This window comes from Phaethon lepturus, unplaced genomic scaffold, assembly GCF_000687285.1.
Source record: "Phaethon lepturus isolate BGI_N335 unplaced genomic scaffold, ASM68728v1 scaffold16392, whole genome shotgun sequence".
Taxonomy (NCBI): domain Eukaryota; kingdom Metazoa; phylum Chordata; class Aves; order Phaethontiformes; family Phaethontidae; genus Phaethon; species Phaethon lepturus.
In genome coordinates, this window is record NW_010521377.1 from 24,052 (window position 1) to 45,949 (window position 21,898).

General features: G+C 47.1%; 1 protein-coding gene across 1 annotated transcript in view; it reads right to left on the reverse strand.

Annotated features, from left to right (window-relative positions):
* UBASH3B (ubiquitin associated and SH3 domain containing B) overlaps positions 1-20,887 on the reverse strand; it is a gene marked incomplete at its 5' end in the record, with an annotated part of 22,448 nt that extends 1,561 nt beyond the window's left edge. The window contains 12 exon segments of the mRNA XM_010281506.1: positions 462-568; positions 3,502-3,646; positions 4,401-4,493; positions 6,292-6,414; positions 7,383-7,503; positions 7,890-8,025; positions 14,478-14,686; positions 16,872-17,041; positions 19,283-19,481; positions 20,000-20,186; positions 20,782-20,858; positions 20,861-20,887. Coding sequence (XP_010279808.1) covers positions 462-568; positions 3,502-3,646; positions 4,401-4,493; positions 6,292-6,414; positions 7,383-7,503; positions 7,890-8,025; positions 14,478-14,686; positions 16,872-17,041; positions 19,283-19,481; positions 20,000-20,186; positions 20,782-20,858; positions 20,861-20,887 — 1,594 coding nt within the window.
* Between the last annotated feature and the right edge of the window lie 1,011 nt (positions 20,888-21,898).

Consider the following 21,898-nt stretch of genomic DNA (forward strand, 5'->3'; position numbering starts at 1 on the left):
GAAATTAGTGAAATCAGCAGAACTTAGAAACATCCTATTCCTATATGGTGAATGAAAGGTAAAAGCTGCAGATTTTTTTTATTCCAATACTGTGTTTGGAGAAATGTTCTACAGTCTCTATGGGTAACATACTTCTGAAGAGTAGCTCGGGTAGGGGATGGAAGATGCCTCATCCCATCCTGGTAACAGACAGCAGAGTGCAAATGGCTTATTTATTCCCTTGAGAAATGGGTAGCTTGCACTGGGTAGGGATCCCTAAAATACTTCTTCTACTTAAGTCTATGGACCTCTCTTGTAAGCTGAGCATCTTGAACTCATAGTTCTGACACATACAGGAGTTTCCGATGTCTCTGGGAGAGGGGACAAGAGATTCAGGTATGGGGATTCGTCTCCAGACTGGTGGGAGTATCGGCGTTCACCCCCCAGCCTGTCCTGGTTTTCGTCCCCTCTGTAGTACTTACCTTTGCCTTTACATTCACTGATGATTTCTTTTGTCACTTGGTAGCTTCTACTTATGTATGTATCATAAGATTCGGAAACCACTAACTTGCTGACAGGAATATGAGGTCTGCGAGCAGAAAAACAAGTCGGGTAAATTGGGAGAAGCGATAAAGTTTCCAGTGCCGGTTGTGAGTCACCTGAAAGGAGCTGTTTCTTCTAATTCCCCAAATCCCCAGAGCTGCGTCTTGTGTCGGGACTGCTGTGATGATTTTTAAAGTTCAAGACGGAGTTGTTTACCATTCCTGCATTAAGATATTTCAGTTAGCTGGGAAAAATGATAACTGCTCCCTCTGATGTGGACCAGTTAGCGGAAGCAGCATGATTATACAACACGCTGATTATACTGCTGTTACTTCTGCAATGGCATGCAGCAACAACGATGCCACTTTGCATTTATTTAGGCGTGTGTCCTTTGATTAGCAGATTTCGGGGCTCACCCACCCACATAAAGTTTGCGAGTGGCGGGAGAATAAAATCTGTACCCAGCAGGAGCGGGTGAGCAGGGAGGGACAGCGGCACAGGGACGGCGTCGACGCAGCCGCCTGCGGCCGGGCTCTGCTGGCTGGGAGCTGTGGGCTCACAACAGCACGAGAAGCCCAAGCCGGCCTTGCCGGACTGAGGTCTGCCCTGTGCTGCCACGGCTTCCAGCTTAGAGGACGGGCCGAGAGCATCGGTGCCTGTCTGGGGAGGCTGGGCAGGTGCAGGGAGGAAGGTGGAGCGTGGAGGAGGCCGGTGCCGGCTCTCCTCACCGCTTGTGCTGCGACAGTGAAGGGCAGAGGCAAACTGCTGCTTTGGCCACCTGCAAAGCCGCGCGGCTGGGAAACGCCTGGGACTCGCTGGCCTCCTCCTGGGCCAGGGCGTTTCAGGGAATTGCCTGGTGGGACTCTGGCCAGTCTATCAGCTGGAGCAGGCTGATGTGCACAGAGAAGCAAGGGATAGGAGGCAGAAGGCTGTATTTTTGTGCTGTGGTGCAAGGAAAAGACCTTTCTTTTCCCTTCATTCAGTGATCTGAAATATCTGCAGGAGCTACCGTTGTGACAGGAGACAGAGAGCACCAGGAGGGCTGTCTCCCAGTCCCCCAGCTAACCAGGTGACCACACAAGAGCGGGCTCTTTTCTCGTGCTGAGCGTATTTGTTACGGTCTTCCCAGAAGGCATGTGTTTTCTGAAGCAGAGACTCCCCTGTGGTCCAGCTGCTCTGCCAAGTGTTAGCCATGTGATACCCTTTCAGGGATAAATACAGTGTAAGGACTTCTATTTAGATACCCTCAGAGTGTTAGCATTTTAGCTGCAGACCAAAAGGACACAACACAAGTCGTTTACGATATAATGAGGTATGAAAAAACCCAGGTTTTTTTTTCTTTATATTTTCTTTCTTGTTTTTCTTTTTAATGTTTCAGCTGCTTATTCCATGTGGGGGTTCTTAAACACATGGGTGCACTGGGACGCCGGGGAACACCAGTGTTTCTGATGATACCATAAACCATGAAAGCCCAGCCACAAAATGTTTGTCACCAAGCCCATGTAGGTGGAACTCTTGTGTATGTATACCATGTGCGTATTATAAATGTTCTGTTTTTATCTGAGATTGTTCAGCTGGCGATCAGGCTCACACGAAGACAGAAAGGGCTAGCCTCTGCAAGAAGGCATAGCGATACAGCTATTTCAGCAGTGAGGTGTGGTGGACTGGAACCGTGTGACCTTTCTGGAGTTTCCTCCTTTGCAGGAGCCCTTTGAGCCCTTGTATAAATGAATCATGAATTTGAGAGTAGGAAGCCTGAACAGATCATCTTGTTTATTCTCTGTCGCATGACTATTTCTGCTGGGTTTTATTTAGCCTTTCTCTCCGCAGCTTACAGTGAAAAGCATTTGTGTGTTAGGCTGGAGGGCACCATGGCTGTGACACTTCACCGGGGAGCCAGAAGGGTCTTCAGGTTCCCTCCAGACTCAGGCTGCTCCCAGCAGCCCTGTGGGCTTTGTTGGCAATGATGTCGGGAACGCGGAGGTATGGCCGTGAGGCTGGGTAAAAGGAAAGCGGCAGAGGCTGGCAGCAAGGGCATGAGTTCGGGATACGGAGCCTAACCAGGCACCAGGACGGATCTGTGCAGCCGCGTGGCCGGCAAAAGTGCCGAGCTCTGGGAAGGTCAGCTCGGCGCTTCTGGAGCGGCTGTCAGAGCCCCTGGAAGCCGAGCGAATTCTCTTTGTGTTTCCCTTTTCGGCAAAGTGGGAGGAAAGGTCAGCGGTGCTTACCCGTTTGCCATTCAAATGTTTTGTAACCAGACGTTTACTTTGTTTGCTTTCACCAACCGTTTTTCGGTTGAATACTGTGAAAACCTGAGCCATAAACCTGCAATTTTATACACTAGAAACGTTTCAGATGTAACTGCTGAGAAGTGATAAATGCTTAAGGTTTAGCTCTTTGATAGCAAACCTCCAAATTTTGATGTCACAGGAGACCCTGAATTCCTGACAGATGTAAACATGTTCCCCAGGGTGTTGTAAAATTTACAGTTAAGATCCATCACCCTGCTAATCATACTAGAGAGACAGACAAGCTTTCTCCTCCAGGGAAGGGAAGGGCAGGTGTGAATGAGCCCATGAGTGGGTTCAGTCAATGAACAATGCTGGTCAGGGAACTGAGTCACCGAAACCAGTTCTGTTAGCTGAGCCCAAACTCCTAAGTTTTAGGAAAAGGGTTAAAACAAGCAAAAATACTTTGAGGGTTTCCTGGACACCTGAAAGATGCACAGGATGGAAGGAGTAATGGAAAGAGGACCTCAATGATCAGCAATATAGCTGGACCTTGCCAGTGACCTGGGAAATTTGGTTTATAATAAGCCATTCTCAGGTCATGTTCAACACAGCAGCCTCAAGCCTGCTCCAAGTTTATTCTGGGAGCATCAGGCAGCTCTTCCAGTCACTGCCTAATTTTTTTAAAATTAACTCTTCAAAAACAAAGCCAAAAAGCAATCCAAGACCCTCTCACCCCCCTTTCTGCTACCTGTAGGTTGTATCAACGCTTAGAGTAGCTGCAGCTAAATCCATGGGGGGAATCCAGGCAGGTAGTGTGTTCCCAGAGACCCACTTGGTCCATTCAAACAAGCCCGGCTCTATTCGAATTTTCAGGTTGTTCTCTTGTTGCATACCTGGAAAAGGGAGAAAGGAGACCAGGTATCAGTGGAAGTAGCTGGGGAGGAAGGCAGCACGACTTTGCAGACTTAATACATAAGTTTGATTGTAAATTTTTTTTTTTGTTCTCTCTAAGTAGTCGGTTGACTAACAGTAGGAATGAAAGAAGGAGTATTTGGTATATGTACTTGGCCTATGATATGCCAAGGAGCGTAAAACTCTGGCTGGCAGCTACATGCAGTATACCAAACCTAGGTGCGACTGTATTTTGGAGCTGGTTTTTGACTGTTTCCCATGCTGGGGAATCTCATGCCCCTATCACTAGTTCCCTTCCCAGTTTCTGCAGTGAATGAGTCTTTCTGGGGGTAGCAAGTTCCTCGGTGGTGGCAATTGCTGTGGGAACACAGAGCAATGAGCAGCCTCGGGCGCGTGAGCAGGCAAGGGCGCAGGGCACGCTCAGCCGGACCTGCGTCCACCCACCCTGAACACACATCTGGTTTCTGCAGGGGAGGCAACAAACCCAACCCGGACCGGCAGCGGGTGTTAGGGACAGCACTCCACTTGCCCAAGCGCTTGTCACACCACGCAAGTAGAAAAGGGTTCCTTACAGACAGTGTTGAGCTAATGGGACGTAAACTCCCACGGAAATAATCCTCACCCCAAATTACCATTTACTTGGGTCTCCCATGCTGGGCTCCCTTTCATCTGGTTGGCAGTGTTTGTCCCAGAAAATGAGGGGAATGCAGCCCTTCCTGCCCATTGGGTTCTTACCTTTCAGGATATTGTGTGCTGTCTGTACACACCGCAGGGATGGGGAGCTGTAGATGTAGTCTACAATGGTGTTCGTTTCTAGCAAGGCTTCACCTGCAAGCAAGTTTCAACACCCGTGAATAAACCCAGACAAATGGCATTCTAACAGCAACAGCAGCGTGCAGGGTATCTGCCACCCAGCGAGGAGCTAAAGCAGCTTCCCAGCTGCACTGCTTGTGTTTTGGGAAAAGCCATTGGATTTTTTTTCAGCAGTGTGTTGGGCACTGTCATGTGCACAGCTGTGGAACCAGGATACATTTTTCTATGTGTGTTGCTCCATGTGTGTCTAGGCACTTAAGCAGTATGCAAAGAAATCACAGCAGCTTTTGCTCAGTTTCTGCTTCGCTTCCATTTAGCCAAGAAGCAAACAGCATGTTGAGAAAAATTGTAGAGAGCTTGCATTTAATTTCATTTTGTTTATAAGCCGTAAATCAGAATGATTCAACTTAACTCAAACCCAACTTAATTCAATTGGCTTGATTCTTCACTAGTGTAAATTACTGTTTCATTACACAGGTGGAAGATCACTGAAAATGAGATAAGAATCAACTCTACTATTAGAGTTATTAATGTTCCTGCAATGCCTAAGGGAACCAAATGAGAACAGGAATCTGCTAAGCATTGCACAGACTTGTAGTAAGAAAGAGTTATATTTTTATTATACTTGAAGAGGCAGGACAAAGAAGTGGGAGCAAGAAGGGGTTATTAACCTCGACTTGGTATGTTTAATGACGGCTGTAACTGTGTCAAACCGTTCTATAAATCTCTTGACAGAAGTGGCATAATTTAGAAGGAGCGGCACATCTAACAGCCCTCCGTCACGGGGAAGCTGCTTGTTTGCTTTAGTCATCAGAGGAATTACGGCTCCGGCAATCGTCAAGGTCGTGCCTGTGCCGCGGCAGCGGGGAGCGGTTGCCTGCAGATGGCTGGCATGCCGCAGCCGCGCTGGCAGGTCGCTGGCGTCTGGGTCACGTATGCAGTTGCGTGCTCGGACCCGTTTAATGATATACCAGCAAAGCGTGCTGTGATTGCTCCCAGATTCGCCTTCTGTTACGTACATATTGCGAACCCCGATGCCATGTGTTCAGGAGTCTGAGCAGGCTGCTGTTGTACAGTGATTTATTTTTGTTTAAAAAGCAAGTACAATTTTAGCTGCCCTAGTTTGAATGTGACCAACACAAAGTACTCTGAAGGACTTGCATTTGAGAAAATGCTAAGTACTGCTCTCTGAAGTTCCCCTAATCACAACGCTCAATATATGCTCCTTGGTGACTAAATAATTTTCTCTCTATACACAAACCAAGAGGCTCAGAAGTCAGGGACAAGGACGGGGTGGTGGGAGAATACTGGAAATAATTTGGACTGTGTTTTGCCACATAAACATAAAGCCAGATGGCTGACAACGGTATATTGGTGTAGCAAACTGCAGATCGGTATTTAGGATTGCCAAAATCAAGGAAAAAACATATTTTGTACGAGGTGACCGTCACACTGGTGCATTTCTCACCAACATTGGTAATAACAGTGTCTTCCAGTGCGGCACGTTTACAGGGCAGCAGCAAACACTCTGCAACCGCACTGCTGATGGCTCCGAGTTTGTACCACGTCCTAGATTTTGTGCTCTGTCTTTTCTTCAGCTGCAGCAGCTGAAGGAGACAAGGTCTCCTTTGAAAGAGGGAACTTGCCAGGGAAGATGAAGGGACTTTGCAAAGGTTCCTGAAACGCCTAAATCCCGTTAGTTCAGGGTACCCGATTCCTTTTTTTTCTGCCAGGCGCTTTTTCTTTGGCCGGGTGTGTGGGAGGAAGAAGCAAAGCTTCCCGGGCAAGCTCTTGTCTGCGGAGGACAACTTACCAACAAGCCTTGCCTGCGTACAGCCCAGCACGGTGATGGGCGCGTCTTTTTCATAATCCCTGAAACCGCCGCTTCTTTGAGGTAAGCTGTGAGGCATGTTCAGGTTACTGCGCACATACCGTCCTGTGAGGGAAAGGTTAGAAGCGGTTGCTGGAAGTATTCGGTCAGAGAGAGGCAGAGAGCATCATGCCTGTTTCGACCCTCTTTCACCACAACGTCGCACCTTGCAGGCACTGCCTAGACCCGGTTGTCAAGCAGTTTCTCCCGTGTAAAACTATCAGGAATCCGACAAAATTAAGTTAAGCAGCTGTATCAGTTCAAAATTGGCGGGGGATGTTGCTAATGTTTTAAAAGTTATCTTTAGGACAGATTTAATGCCCCAAGGGAAAGTGATTTATACTCCACAAAAAAAGAAACCTCCCATGTTACACTTCTACAGGACACTAAAGTGTCAGAGCTCTTCAAACATAATTTAGAAAGGAAGTACTCGTAAAATCACGCCTTTTCCCAACAACCGTGACTACAAGATTTCGTCCTTTTTTTAATAGAAAAAAAGACTTTTTGGACAATTTCCCATCAGCTCTAATGCCAACAGAGCCTGAAGTTACAGTCTGTTAACTACAGTCTGAAACTCGAGCATAGTGCTGGGTTGCAGACTTCAGCCTATGCCCTAAAAGGCATTCTGAACTGTACCTGTAGTGGTGTTATTTTTATTTAGGACTGAGTGCCAGCCGTGCAAAAGATTTTCTTGATGGTAGTAGACGTTTGCACTCGACACTGACTACTAACATCGTGACATCAGTTCCAAATGAAAATGCTCTTTGGTGACGTTGCTTTAACGTAATCTCTCCTGCAATAGTTTCCCGAGTATTAGCAAATGTAGTATTTGCTCCCTGGCTTGTGTTTCTGCTTCTGACTGCAGCTCTGCCATCACCGCGCTCTGCACCCAGGTGCTCTGCCACTCCTCACTGCTCAAAGCACCGTTTTGTGTTAGGAAACCCCAGCCTCCATCTAAGCTTTGCCCCAGGCACTTGCCGCTCTCCTTCCTTCACCTAACCTAGAGCCCGAGACGCCTGCGGGAGCCGACTCACCTTTGGCATCAAAACACTGTGACAACCAGTACTTCCCAAAAACGACATCCATCCTTTCCCCATGTCTGCAGACAAACAGGCAGCGTTTCTGAGGCCCGGGCTGGCTGGTTATTCTCAGGGGCTGGGAGAAAAATTACAGGGTGTTTGACCTTCACGAAAGTGCAAGGGTTTTTCTGAGATCCGACTCACGAACGCGAGTCGGACCAGGCAGCTCTTGCTTTACCCTCCTGCAAATGCAGGTACAGGAAACTCTTCTGAAGTTGGTAAATTTACGCTTGTATCAAATTGCCAAAGTGAGCGGAGGATGGGGCCCTGACGCCCCACGCTAAGAGCAGGTTTGGGGACAGCGATGTCTTCTGTGCCATTCAAAAGCTTGTAGAGAACTGCAAATTGAAATTTCCAGTGCAGGCAGTGAAAGGAGACCAGAGGATAACTTTTCGGGCAAAACCAGTTGGTGGAAACATGCCACCAAAACCGTGTGATTTATGTGTGTGTGTGGGTCCCTACCTGCACGTTCTGGCAGATGATAGTGAGTGGCCCCGCATCCCCGGGTCCTTGATCTTCCTGCTGTCTTCTTTCCAGAGCTCCATCAGTAAAGGCTTGAAGGGATGGGGAAGATGTAGTATTCAGAATTGAGTAGGACCTGCCAAAAAAAGAAAGACGTTGTTGGCTTTGGGAATGCTTTGGACTTCATGTGCTCAGGCTGCAGTAAGGACATAGTCTTCCGGAACTGATGATAATTACTGTTGTCGGGTTATTACATTACTACTTGTATTTTAGTGCTGCCTAGAGAGCACCTCGCTAGATGATGTACGCACATGAAAAGACAAATCCCATCTCAACAGGCTTTCTGTTTCCTTAGAAACAGTTTCACAGAACAACAGTTCCCAAACTTTGGTCTGCGAGGCTCTGTCAGCCCTCAAATATTCTCATGGAAAATGCCAAGACCTTCCTCACAGCCACGGGATACTCTCTAACATCATCTGGGGACCAGCTGCACATGACTTACCTTGGTCTTGTGGACCAAAGTGTGGAAGCTAATGACTACAGAGCGTTTTCACTCACCTTTGTGGCATAAGCTATTGCTGGAGCACAGCCCTGCCTCTCAGGCTGGGCAGTTTTCAGGGTTCCTGTGCACAAAATAGCTTGTATCCCCTGGTAGGGATATGGCATATTCAGTCTGGGTGGTTGTTTCTACATTTTTCAGTGCTGTCTATTCCATTTACCATCTACAGTGGGAATTTATTCTCAGCAGTGCTTGCTGTTAAGTGTAGCCAAAGAGATATAATAGATCCCATTCTCCCTCAAGGGGCTTATCTAATGACGGTCCCTCTGAACAAAGCTCTCGTGCCCAGACGTTCAAGGACTTCGACCAAGACTCTCAGGAGTACGCCCTGACAGGCAATCACAGAAGCTTCAGTGACCTTCTGCTGATTAGGTTACACTGTATGGGTTACGTTTGCTTAGTCATTAAAAAAAATTGCTGTCAGATAATGTATATGGTCATTTATTTTGACAGAAATAGTTGCTGTTGCTTGTACTTTTCAATGCCTTAAATATGTCACAAGTTGCTTCCTGACTAGCACCTAGTTAGGATAAAATCTCAGAGGGGTTTCACAACTGTTAAAATAACACCAAGTGCCTCTACCAATGGAACAAAAATAGGTCATCTACATTTTTGTAAAGAACTGATCTTCTGCGAGATCGTAAGATTTGCATCAGTTTAAAGAAGAAAAAAATACCATGCTGCTGGTCCTGAGGTTGGTCCATTATCTGGTGGAATCAGGGTGCAAGGGAGACTGCGGTACTGGCTTATTCGGCCAGGTGAGGATGCCACGCAGAGAACCACGGGTAGGCAATGGGAGCAGGAGGTGGGAACCGGCCATGCCGGGAACAGCACTGTTGATCCCCGTCAACAGCGTGAGGCAGCAGCCTCGCAGCAGCCTCCTGCTCTGAGTCTTTCAGACCTGACCTTCTAGCGTTACCGGTTCTCATAACTGTATTTATTTTATTCTTGCTGAGTTCCTCGCGAGGGCTGGGCTTGCTCCGAGGAACTGTTCCTCTCACCGCCCAAATGCAGATAGAGCATCAGAGGTCAGGGCAGCAAATACCTCTGGGTTATGCACAGCACAACTCCGAGGTTCAACAGGGGTGGTGGATCTTGAAGAGGAGTTAAATGTAGGCAGGAGAGTTTTGTAGATAAGCTGAGGGAAATATTACCAGGTGCTGGGGTGGGAAATCGCATCTAAGCCTCCTCGTCAGAGTATGTGCATGGGATATGTTGCAGGCAGACGTATAGTCGGACCACGCTTCCAGCTGGCAGGATAAGGCCAACTCTGATCCAAAAGTTGCCCGAGTGCATTAGTATGTGCCAAGCCCAGGGCATCTAAGCCCTGAGCAGGAAGCACGAACAGGCATTTATCACTGTATTAAATGGTGAGCTTGGAGTGCGGGTGCAGCTAGCACAGATACATCCTCACTGACCCGAAAACCTGGACACCTCAGTATGAGAAGAATCTGAATGACTTAGCTAGGACCCACCTCTGTTGCTGTACAAAGTGGATACTGAGCCTGAGTATTCTGCCTTTAAGAAGGCAGAAGTTGCAGCTTCCAACCCCTCCGCCCATCGTAGCCCTTTCCTGCTTTGCCCATATGACAGTCTTTTAAGGACACTGGCCTGGAGAATACTATGGATTTGTTTGGTTACCCCTCCTCCTTTTACCCCCAGGAGCTATTGCACAAGTTCTGGGACTTTCTTTCTCTCTAAGCCCTTATTAAAAGGCCATGGACGCTGCACTATCTATTTATAGATGCTAGGATTTGCTGCGAATGATGATGAGGCGAAGGGATACTATCTTGCTGTATCTGGAGGAGAAGCACCAGACTGACTTCAGTGGCATCTCCTTGATGTTGCTGGAAAACAGAAACCGCTGAAGCTATTTCAGCTTAGTCATCTTCTAAGCATAGGTCATTGTTTGGAAGCTTTTCCCAAAGGCTTGGCAAACAGAGACTGAAGGCGGACAGCAACATTTACTGTCTTCTGGATGACGCCTTGCCCTCACTGCTCTACCAGTGATGCCGCTGTGTCCCTGGAGGCAACGTCCTCCCGGTCAAGAAAGGCCCCTCGAGGAGTGGAGATGCTTGCAGCAGAGCATGGAGAAAGGGTCTCTGTCATGGCACAACAGCCCTGGTCCTCAGCTCTGCGTAGGAAAAGGCTCCTCTGCCACATCACTCATCAGTATCTGGAGGACAGGGATCCCCGGGGTAAATGAACCAGCCGTTGTTGCAGAATGGGAGGAACACAGAGTGGAAAAAGACCTACTGAGGCCCGAATATAGTTTGAAAAATTAGGGCTGTTTTTCCTCCTCCTGGCACTTGTGCCAAGTCTGGTTTCTCAGGCTCATTAAAGCGGCAAGGAATAGCTTTGGCATCTCACGAGGAACTGGAATAGACAGCAGTGGAACACCTACAGCACTTCTATCCATTTTGGGGCAGAGGAGGTGACTATTTCTGGCTTTGCTGGTAATGGAAAGCCATTCTGGGTGGTGCTGGGACCACAGATACAAAGATAGCACGCTTACTTCTGCCATATGCCTTTACATGCTTAAGTGGAGAGCCCCATAGTCTTGAACGCTTCATTTTTGTGGCTTCTGTGGGGCAAGTAAATTCTTGTACCTTTGCTGGGCTTCTCACTTCCTCTGGGCTCCGTGTGCTGAGGGTGGAGAGTTTCTTCTTTTGACTTGGTAGCCCACTCATTTTTAGGCACGAAAGGCAACTTAGAAAATACCCTGCAAGCAGTTTGCTGAGGAGCTTTTAAGGTGGACATATGTACATATATCTTTAATACTGGATCTGTTGTTTCAGCTCACCAGTAGCTTCTGCTGCTGCCGGGAGAGGATTTTCACCTTGATACCATACAGGGGGAAAAGTATTTTGTTTTGTAACATACCTATGGCCAGGTCCTCTCCCAGGCTCAGTCAGAACAGATCTCCTGATATAAATACAACCAGTTCCTCCCCTAAGAAGAGTCCAGTGCTTGTTTCAGAGAGGTTTTTTTTCACTCACATACTGAGGGGACGGCAAGAATGGGTTACACAGACTTAGGATCTGGGTTGCATCGTGTGGGATGCTGAAGCAATTTATCTTCAATTATTTTCCAACGTATTGCACTGATCAGAGATTGAGTGTTTCTCCTCACTGTTACCGGCAGGTCCAGTCCTTGGCATGAGCAGAAATCATGCAGTAATGTGCCACAGGCAGCAAAGAAATGTAGTTTAAGTGTACAGAAAATCCTTGGGGTTTGCAGACTAGAAGTGATACCATTCCTATTTTTAGTAGACAGGGAAAGGATTCAGACCTGGAGTCTCTCAAGACACAACCTGGTTTCATGGGAAAGAACTCTGCCTTGAAGGCAAAGCCTCTTCTCCCCTATTAAATGGACCATCAAGCTTTTCTTAGTGTGTCAGCCTGTTGGTCTGCAGCTGAGGTACAGACCTTACTATAGTAGTAAGTAGTAGGGACATCTTTTTGTTGTACGTTTGTACAGTGCTAGCCAGGAAGGTCTGCGTGCCGGGCAGAACTCTTGAGGCACTGTTTGGATATTAGCCATAAACCCCATGTCCTACAAAGGCCACAGTTCAGCTTCTGTCTCACTTGAGCGGTGCAAGAGGGAAACCTTCTTCAGGTGAAATGTGCAGGAACTAGCAATCTAATTTCGCTGTATTAAAGATTCCATCAAATATCCCAGAATAGCATTTGGCCTGTCATCTCTCTTGCGTGGTATAGCCAGGGTGCTGCAGCCCTGAGTGAGCTGTATTTTGTGATGATCTCAATCATGCATGATTTTCCCTTGAAGAATTCAGTCTCTTGTGACTAGGAGAGAAAGCTCCATGGCTGTTATTTCTTTCTTTTCCATCCTCTGCAGGGATAAAACAGGACATGGCTGTGTACACAGAGGCACCACGAACCAGCCCCCAGGACCACAGCATCGCTTGCCCAACAGCAGCCTCTGTCCCAACACCACGAGCTGGGTCCCATCTCCTGCACCGCGGCAGTTCTCCCGCAGTCCTGGTGAGTACTGCCACGCTTACTTTCATGTCTATGAAATGAAGATATCTGTGCGCCACTCTTCTCTTACCACAAGGATCCTACCATGAATACCGTAGCCTAGGCAGCAGTGGGGCTTAGGTTATCCTTAGCTTGCTATATTATTTTGACCACATGACATTCTGTAACCTAATGTTCCCTGTGAGAAGCCGTTGTGTAAAATGAGACTGTTTCCAGGTATGTAATGACGTTTTTAATAAATGCTCCATAGTGCATGCTCCAATTCACGTTTTACAGTCTTCAATGGTAATTAGGGAAGGGACATTTCCTTTCTTTGCTTGTTTGGAGGCAGAGGTGCTGGAGTTACAAATCACTTGGCTTTCCTTTTAGTTGCTGCTGCAATAGTAATTATTTCCCATGTACTCCCTAGGCCTCAAAACTCTTCCAGGCACTGTAAGAAAAAAAAGCAGAATCCACTAGAGCAGGCTGCTGCAGTGTATGTGGACCTGAGACCATTTTGGCGTGCAAATTTTAGGGGAAGAAAGGATGGTCTTGCTGGATTGCAGATTGGAGGGTCTGGATTAAGTTCTGGTTTTCTACAAACACTCTGATTGACTTTGCCCATGTGTCTTGATTTGCATTTCTTTAAGCCCTGGTTACTGGAGGTCTTTTCTTTCCTCGTAGTGAAAGATGAGTTGGAGTTTGATAGCGACCGACTCAGTATAGATAGGTTTGTTCTGTTTGGCTAACATACGGATGAAAGCCCTTCATTAGTGGTCATTTCTCAGCGGGCAGGCAAGAAAAGAGTAGATGGTTGTGAAAAGAGGGGTAAACAAGTGATTTCTTGCTATGCTTGTCCCTGCCTGATGGACTTCTGGGTTGGGGAGGACTCAGGGCTAAGTCAGGGCTGGTTTACGGAAGAGCAGTGGTCGGTGGCAGTCACATCTGGAAGCCAGCCTGCAAGCTATGATTGCCCTGTGCCTGCTCTCCGCCTGTCACTCACCACGTTGCATGTGTTAAGCCTGAAAAGTCACAGGCAAAGAAAAAGACTGCTTGCCCTTTTTGCTCTTTTTGTTTCCTGCATTTTGCTTGATTTGAGGAGTTGTTGGATCAGTTTCTGTTAAGTGCTGAGTTAGGTCAGTTCCTCTGGCTGTCCTGTGCTGACATGCGTTACCAAATGCCTTCCCTTTCTGCTCAGACTCTCCCCACAGGTCATGTTTGTCCACTGAAATTTGAACTGTGTTTTGTTCTGTATCTCCATCCCTTCCCTTTGTAACTAACCTGCTCGCTGGCGTGACAGTAACCAAACTTCTGTACCTGCATGGTGCTTAGCAGAGGGGCAGCAAGCAGGAACGTGCCTCTCCCCTCTCCTTGTCGTCTTCTGCTCTTAGATACAAACTACTCCCCATGCTCCAAGATTTGTCAAAGGTGTTTGGGTGCTTAGAGATGCAGACAGCCTTGCAGGAGTGTCCAGACCCACCCATCAAGCACGAGTTTTTTATTGCTGTTTAACTAATTCCCATGAAAATCAAGAGGCATAAGGCATAATCTTACTCAAAAGGTGAGGTCTGCATTCTCATTGAAGCCAACAGCAGGCAGGCAACTGCTTCTGAAAATCTTGCTGAGTGTCTTAAGAAACACTGCTGATCCCAAGTCCTTTCCCTTGGGGAATTATACACAGAAGATCTTACTTCCCAAATAAATGCTCGAATTTAAACCTTCCTGATCCTAGTCCCACCACAGAGGTGTCTACACAGCAGTGGCTCTACAGCGGCCATCTGCTCCAGCTCCATTAACCAGCAGCAGCGACCCTATGAGTAATAGCTGCTGTAACATCTTAGCTACATAAATCACATTGTCCTCTAATCCTGTGCGCAGGGATAGCATCTGCTCTTCCTTTGCTTATGAGCAGGGCTTTGTGTGCCAGGACACTTCCCCCAAGCGACCTTCTCAGCAGCCCTGGGAGACTCTTCACTTACCCAGGTGAAATCACAGCTGCTGAGCCCCCTTTTTACAGTGATGGAAACTGGACTGAGCAGCTTTACCTACCCATGAAACACCCAGGTCCCACATTCATCCGCCTTCGTGATGTAATTTTCAGGCAGTAGCCCAGAACAGCCAGTTGCAAGGGAAATGCCATAAATCCAACCCTCACTTGTACTGGTTTGTTCCACTGGGGACATGAAAATAAAATCCCCTGGGACCAGCTCCAGTTCATCATCATTCTGGGGGGTGTAAGGATAGATCACTTGCAGAGTCTAGGGGAGAAACAGAAGCACAAACGAATGAAAGGATTGTTAATGGAAGGGAACCTTTAGCAGAGCCAGGCAGGAGCACTCTCATACCGGATCTTTAACCTCAGCAAGGTGTGAACAGCTCTCCTTGTAATGCATCACTTTGTACTCTATCCAGGAAAGCTTTACCTTCAGGGAATTCCCGCCACTTCCCACTCTCTGCTGTTGGAAAGCTTTTCTAGGTATTTACTCCCTCTTTGATTCCAGTCCTGTCTTTGATAACCAGGAGGGAAAGGGGGGTGTGATTTTTTAGAGCAAGCAAGAACATGCCCGTGTGCTTAAATCTAAGCATCCTGTTAAAAATGGAACTGAATTCTTATCGGGAGCTGGAATTTACACAGCTCTAGTGGTCAGTGGGCATTTCTGGCTTACCTACTCATGCTTGGTCTAAAAGAGCAGTGCCCCTTGTTGCTAATGCTTTTCAACACAAAGCAGGGACACTGTCAGGGAGCTAACAGGTTTGAATCTGTAACACCCTGCTCTCAAAACTGTTCAGGAGAATGCACAGAAAAAAAAATAGGTGGTGAGAAATACCGGGATGTGGCCACATTGTTTTCTTTGTATTTCCTAACATGAACAGAATTACGTTAAAAGGGGAGGGAAAATCAATGGGTATTAATTTTGTAATCTCTTCACTGGAGCATGAGGAATCCACACGTATTAAATGTCTGTCAGTAACTTTCCTTGGAAATGGCTACAGTGGTCCCCCATTTCAAAGGAGAACAAACATGTTATTGTCCCTGGCCAAGCCTAACTTCTGCAATGGCACCATGCAAAGAAAAACCAGAATCTGCTGAGCAACTCTGATCTCCTGATGGTCTCAGCCCATTTGCTCGCTAATCCTCCTAGACTATTTGTAGTATCTTCCAAGGAAGATGGAAACTAGTCACTGTCACCTGATACGACAAGGCCAAAACTTTCACACATGGCTGCCTGAAGTTAGATATGCAAAGATGTGAACTGGTTCTCGTATCAGTGATAGTGTTGACTACTTGCAGCTTCTAACGGACCAGATGACTCTCTGGATAGCAAAGGAGGCTGTCACGCATGGGAAGCGTGGCCTGGGTTGGCTCGGAGTGCCGTGCATCAGCTCTCCAGAGGCTTTGGCATCTGCTTACTCTGTGATGTATCATGTGCTGAACTAAAATAACGTTTTCCCACTCCTCCACAGATTTTATGTGTCTGATTCTGGACGATGCACTTTGGTGGGATTAATCACCCCAAACTCAGGAGTCTAGTTAGCCGCCTGAGCCTGAGCAGGCACCTTCTGGAGGTTCCCTCCTCCAGAAGTTGATTCATCTCATCCTGAGATAGACATCTTAGATAGGTCAGATGACTCACTTTCTGGAGGTTCTTGTTTCTCCACACCCGAGTCTCAGTGCAAAGGCAGCCTCAGCCTGGCTCAGACTTAGAGGTCTAACTTGGGGATATTTACAGGGAGGTGAGAGGAACCTCACGCATGGTTTCTCTATGCCCAACATCCCAATCCACAGAATGGAAATATTTTTTTCCCTGTATATTGGGTTGGACAACAACATTGTTAAGAAAACTATGTTAAGACACTTTGATACTGCAACTATAGAATCCATATGAGTAATTGAAGTATACAGGCCATAAGGGAAAACATTTCTACATGGTGAAACTCAATGCTGTGATTAATAATGATGTCTAGTCTGCACAGAAGAAATGGACAGCGGTCAGGTTAAGATACTGGCCTGGTTCTTGAGAGATCAGACCAGCTTACGTTGAGCTAACAGGAGAGTCATTGTTAGGTTTAATTAATCCAGCCGGACATTGTTCCCACAAGAAGCAAAAAATGAGGTGGGTGAAATAGCACGTCTAGACAGTATGAATAAAAAGCAAAAAAAAGGCTAGATGGTTTGTTGATTAAGATGACTGGTGGGATGTGGGAGATCTATGTTCTGGGTGTCTTTGTGGGACCTGAGGCAAATTCCTTAATCTCTGTACAGTCTGTGCTCGGTATCTGTACAGCTCTCAGCAGGGGACATGGGAGTCCTCATTCATCTCGCAGCTTGTGAGCACTCTTGAGCTGCAAATGCAGCTAGAAGAGCCTGCCAGTCTGCTAGGTCCTCTTTTTTTTTGGGGGGCGGGGGGGATGACACACGTGAAACAAGCTCCGAAAATGTACCTCATGGTTAACAAAGCGTATGTCTCGGGAGAATATCGCGGCGACCCAGTCGCAGCCCAGCTTGACATCGATGTTCTGTGCTAACTTCTCCAGGGTGGGCAGGTGGCTGGTCTGGAAGTGATACGCCAGCGTCACGTGGAGCTGCTTCTTGTGGGGCTCCACGTGAACATCTGCAAGGAGAAGATGTCAGTTAACAACAACTGACTGTCAAGATTAGCAGCTTTTTGAAGGTGTAAGAGTGTCTATCGCCTCTGAACAGGAGCTGGGAGCTGAACTTTCGATAGCTTAAGTGGAACAAATTGTAGGCCAGTTTCTGAAAAGGCTTTGGGGAAGTCAAACATGAGCTCCCTATATATGTTGCACCTTGGATCAACTTTATTAAAGATTTGTGGTCTGATTCAGTCTTGAATCACACCAGGGTTGTAGACGAGGCATAATTTTGGCCAAACTGACAAAACTCACGTGCATTCAGAAAACAACGGGTTTCCGGATGGTGTGCTAATAATTATTGTAATGTTGAACCCACTGGGTCTTCTACCAAAACAGACACTTTTCCAGGAAAGGGATGGCATTTCTTTCATTAGCAGATGAGGATTTGTCCAAAATTAGCAAGTTAAAAATCGTAATTTTTACTCTCCCTCCTCTGTTCTCTCTCTCCTACAGTAGCAATTACAAATCCATGGAATTTACAGGTTCATGCGAGTTGATTAAACCTTTTCCCTGGTATTAGTTGGATTACCAGTTTTCCCACTGAGGGTGAGGTATTACAAAACTATGGAAACAGACATTGATATGATAATAATTCAAAGTGATCCTGCAGAAAAAGAACCTGTATTAGGAAAAGATTCCAGGAAGCACAAAGGTAAAAGTGTGTGAAATATTGGGACTCTACCAGTAGATGGGGAAATCACAGGATATGTTGTTTGCATGTAATTTATTCTTGCTTTTTCAACCAAAAGTTGAAATTAAATTTGACTGATTGTTCAGTAAAAACTGCAGCTATTCAGACACTTGGATTTGGCTCCAAGTGCCAGCCAGGGGTAGCTTTGCAAGCTCATCCCTCTTTTTTTTTTGATCAGCAAGAAAAAATATGCTCTGGATGTTTGAAAAAGCCCCAGAGACTTTAATGTGATAACCTGACCAAGCTGTGGACTGCAATGCCAGCAATTGGGTTGCCCTAAGAAAGAACAAATTTGCTCTGAATTGGAGCAGTCGCAGGGGCAGAAGCTTGCTGGAAGCCATTGATGCTTCCTTTCTCTGGGCCAGTGTTTCAGGGGTACGAATTGCCCCTTCTGACTGTGTTGGTTTGGAGGGCACGTCTATGCTGTGCAGGGGAACATCTGTACCGCTCTCACGTGGCTGCAGCAGTCCTCGGACCTGCCTAATGCCTCTGTGCCTGTTGCTGCCTTCCAAAATGTGCTTTTGTAAAGATAACAGCTGTTTCCTCCCTCTTCTAAAGGGAAGAAAAGTTCTAGGTCACTGTGAGGTGAACGTGATGCGTTTCAGAGGTGTGATGAACCTACCACACGTCTGTATCGCTTCCTCTGAACGAGGGGCAGAGCCTTGTAGCTGTTCTGCATGGCAGTGGGGTGCCTGTCTAGCACAGAAACCCCCCAGGGACTCAGAAGTTGCTGTTTCTTGATGCACTTAACCTCCAGGATAAGCCTGCGATAACGAAGGACTAAACCCGCCGTGTTGTGGCTAGTCCAGGCTGAGCACTGCAGCGATGGAGGGTGGGAGGATTAGTCAGGGAGCTGTTATAGTGCTCCAGGGCTTTCTGACTTCCAAGTTTGGAGGTAATCAGAGGACATCCAGAGAGCCTGTTCAGCAGTGGACACCACTGGAGCACGGGGTGCTCTGGTTATTTCCCTGCTCCCAGCTCCTGAAGGGTTCCCCCGTCCAGCAGCAGTAGAGGACCAGGCAATGGAGCCAGCTGTGTCAGTACTGAGACAGGGCTATTTGAAAAGGTTCCCTCCTAGGTTGCCAGGGTACCTAAGGTCTTCTCACAGAGCCCTGTGTGTATCTCAGAAAGGCAGTGAAAAATCAAACACAGTCTTTTACACGGCTGAGGAAAGTTTTGTGACAGTGGCTTGAGGTAGCGAGTGGAGCAGGAAATGCTCAGCCTTGCACACAGAGCGTCTATCTGAAAGGTTAAGGAACCACGAAATGTCAACTTCCCTTTCAGGAGATAACACTTGAGACTAAGTGTGAGTTGATCTTTCAACTAAAAAAGCACTGAAACCCAAGGCACCGGTGGGGTGTTCCTCTTGGGCTCTTAGCCTTCAGGCCACTTTTAAAAATCAGGTATTGGCTTCATGAGTTTCGTTTCTTTGTGCTATCAAAACTTCGGCTTCTGAAAATGCCTAAGCCTTGACCAAGCCGTGAGCTCTTTGTAGCTGCCAGTCACTCACCTGCTTTAGAAGCAGCCTCTGCAGCGAAGTCTGCAGCAAACTTCTTGAGGACCTCAGCACTTTCTTCCTTGACAAAAAGCCCAATGAAGTTTGAGGATGTGTAGAGCTCCAAAGGCAGAGGGGCAGGGAATTTGCATTTCCACCTCATCACGGTGGCCTGCAGAGCTTCAGTAAGAGCATCGACCTTGCTGTCCTCACACTGCCAAAGGAAACGGGACAGGCATTTCTCAGGTGGAGAATCGTTCCTTACGCCTGTGCTATAGCTCTCTAGTGCGCTCGGTAGAGAAAGGAAAGGGTTGGGTGGGTGGGCGTGAATGGTCTACCTTTGCTATAACGTAGTGAGAAAAAGCACAGGGTCAGAGGAAAAAGTATGTCCAGAAATCACCTGCCCCTCCCTTGTCCTCAAAGCAGGATCAGCTATCCCCAAGTAACCTTCCTAACCTCACACCCTGCCGTCTATTCTCATGCTAATGATCGCTTGAGATCTGAGAATTTGTTTTCTGCTGCTGCTCTTCCCTGCAAACAACCTGCTTAAAAACCAGTTACCTCCTCAACAAGCCCAGGCATCAGGTGGTTCTGGTAATAACCCCCTGAATTCCCAAGCACAAACCCTTCTGCAGCGACTGAATGAAGTGTGTAACGTCTCCAGTCTGGACCTGGCAAGGGCTGCTCATGAATGCATGCATAAAGGCAACGGAAAGAGGAGCTCTGGTTTACCATAAAGAACTGGCAAAGGGTGATATGTGGGAAAATGTTGTGAGCTTTGTTCTTCCCACAGATCTGCTTTGACTGCTGCCAGAACTCAGACAGCTTCTGAGCCAGGGGGCCGGTGGGGCGCAGGTAGAGGACGTACTCTCGGGGCAGGGTGTCATCAAGGAATGGGTCACCCACATGGGAGAACAGCCTGAGAGGGAGACAGAAATGTTAGATTGATAGATAAAGACTTTTTTTTTTTTTTTCCCCAGCAACATCAGCTTCCCTTGTCCTCACTCCCTTTTGTTCTTCCTCTATGAAAAAAAATCAGCTCCAGCAGGTCAGGCAGAGAGGTGTACTGTCTCACTTGCAGCCCATTACTACTACTAAGTAATACAGAAAATTGGTTTTTAGTTTCAGACTGAGGCTCTGAAGATCTAACCTGGGTCACTGCTGCTGCCTTTCTGACTTTCGGTGTACAAAACACAGTAAAGAGAATAGTAGAAATTGCTCAACATCTTTGAAAAGGCAGCTTTCAGTTTTCTGTTTAGATGCTAGGGTGGAGAGAGTAGTGATTCTTTTCTCTCACCTTTTTTTGCTGTTACTCGAGATCACAAACTCTCCCAGCCAAGGCTTGTTTCTGGATTGCTTATTTGCAGCACTTAAATAATGGCTAAATAATTCTTCTAGTGTTTTTCAGGCAATGCCCCTGTGTTTAGACATTCTACCTTCTAATGGCTAAAATCTTAGGCATTAAATTCACTAATTTCTTTTACTCTTTTTACCATTTATTACTTCATACGAACCAGTCGCATGCTGCTTGAACACTTCTTCCACCTGTCGATGCCAGTGCTTTTTGTCTGAGGACAGAACAGAAGAAAAAGAGTATTTCAGTGATGCTGGATTATATGGCTATGGTCACATTTATCGCTTGAACCTGGGTCCTTGCTGGGGAAGGGCTGTAATGGTGTTTTGGAAACCTGCAGGACGCGCTTTTTGGGCTGATTCCCTCAGCCCTGGGCTTGCTTTCTGACGTGCCGCCTGTCCAGTGGCTGCACACAGAAGGGCTCAAAGCATGAGACGTGGACCTCTGGGTTTTCCCGGCTTGTTCTTCCGGATAGCGAAGCACTGGCTATCGACTTTTAATGACCTCTTTGCTGGCCATCTGCTCAGCAGGAAAATCAAAAGGTTTGGGTGTGGGAGTGCAGGCATTGCACCGAGGACAAGAAAAATTCAGCTGCCACCAGGGGGCACAAACCAGAGATTTTTCAGGTTAAAATAACCCAAAATTTGCTAGCTCCCTGCAGCCCTTGCTACGTTGAAAGTGCTCTTTTGCTTATTTCCCTTCAGGATGCCTATAACTGCTTTTTCACTCCAGCTAGGAAGCCCCCAGTCTTCTACTCGGTAAGTTTTCCAGCTGCAGAACACGCCAGCACAGTGCTGTTTAACTTGTAGACGTATAATAGTGTTTTCCAACTGCTTGACATCAGCATTGAGATGCAGCTGTGGATCAGCTCAGCTTTGTAACACTACAGACTGCCAAAATGAGGAATTCAGCCAGAATCCAAACGGCATAAATATTTAGCAAAAATTATGAATGAAGGAGGCACAAAAGGAGAGGAGCATTAGGGTTGTGGGGCAGAAGCGAGGCCCTCGGATGTCAGGAGGCAAATTCCCCATGAATAGGTGATTTGAGAGCTTCCTGCTTAAGGGAAGAAGGGCAGTATTGCTCTCAAAGAAGTGCTCCAGATCTGGTAGGAAGGAGGCCAAAAGGAAAGGGATGGTGGCTTAATCTGATTGACCAGCACACACTCGTGCAAAATGGCGTGGATGGAGGAAGAAGCCTTCGCAGAAGGCGAGAGCGGGGTATCCGGGCAGCTGTCCCCCAAAGCCAGGGAAGGGGAAGGGATCCCATAAATGAGC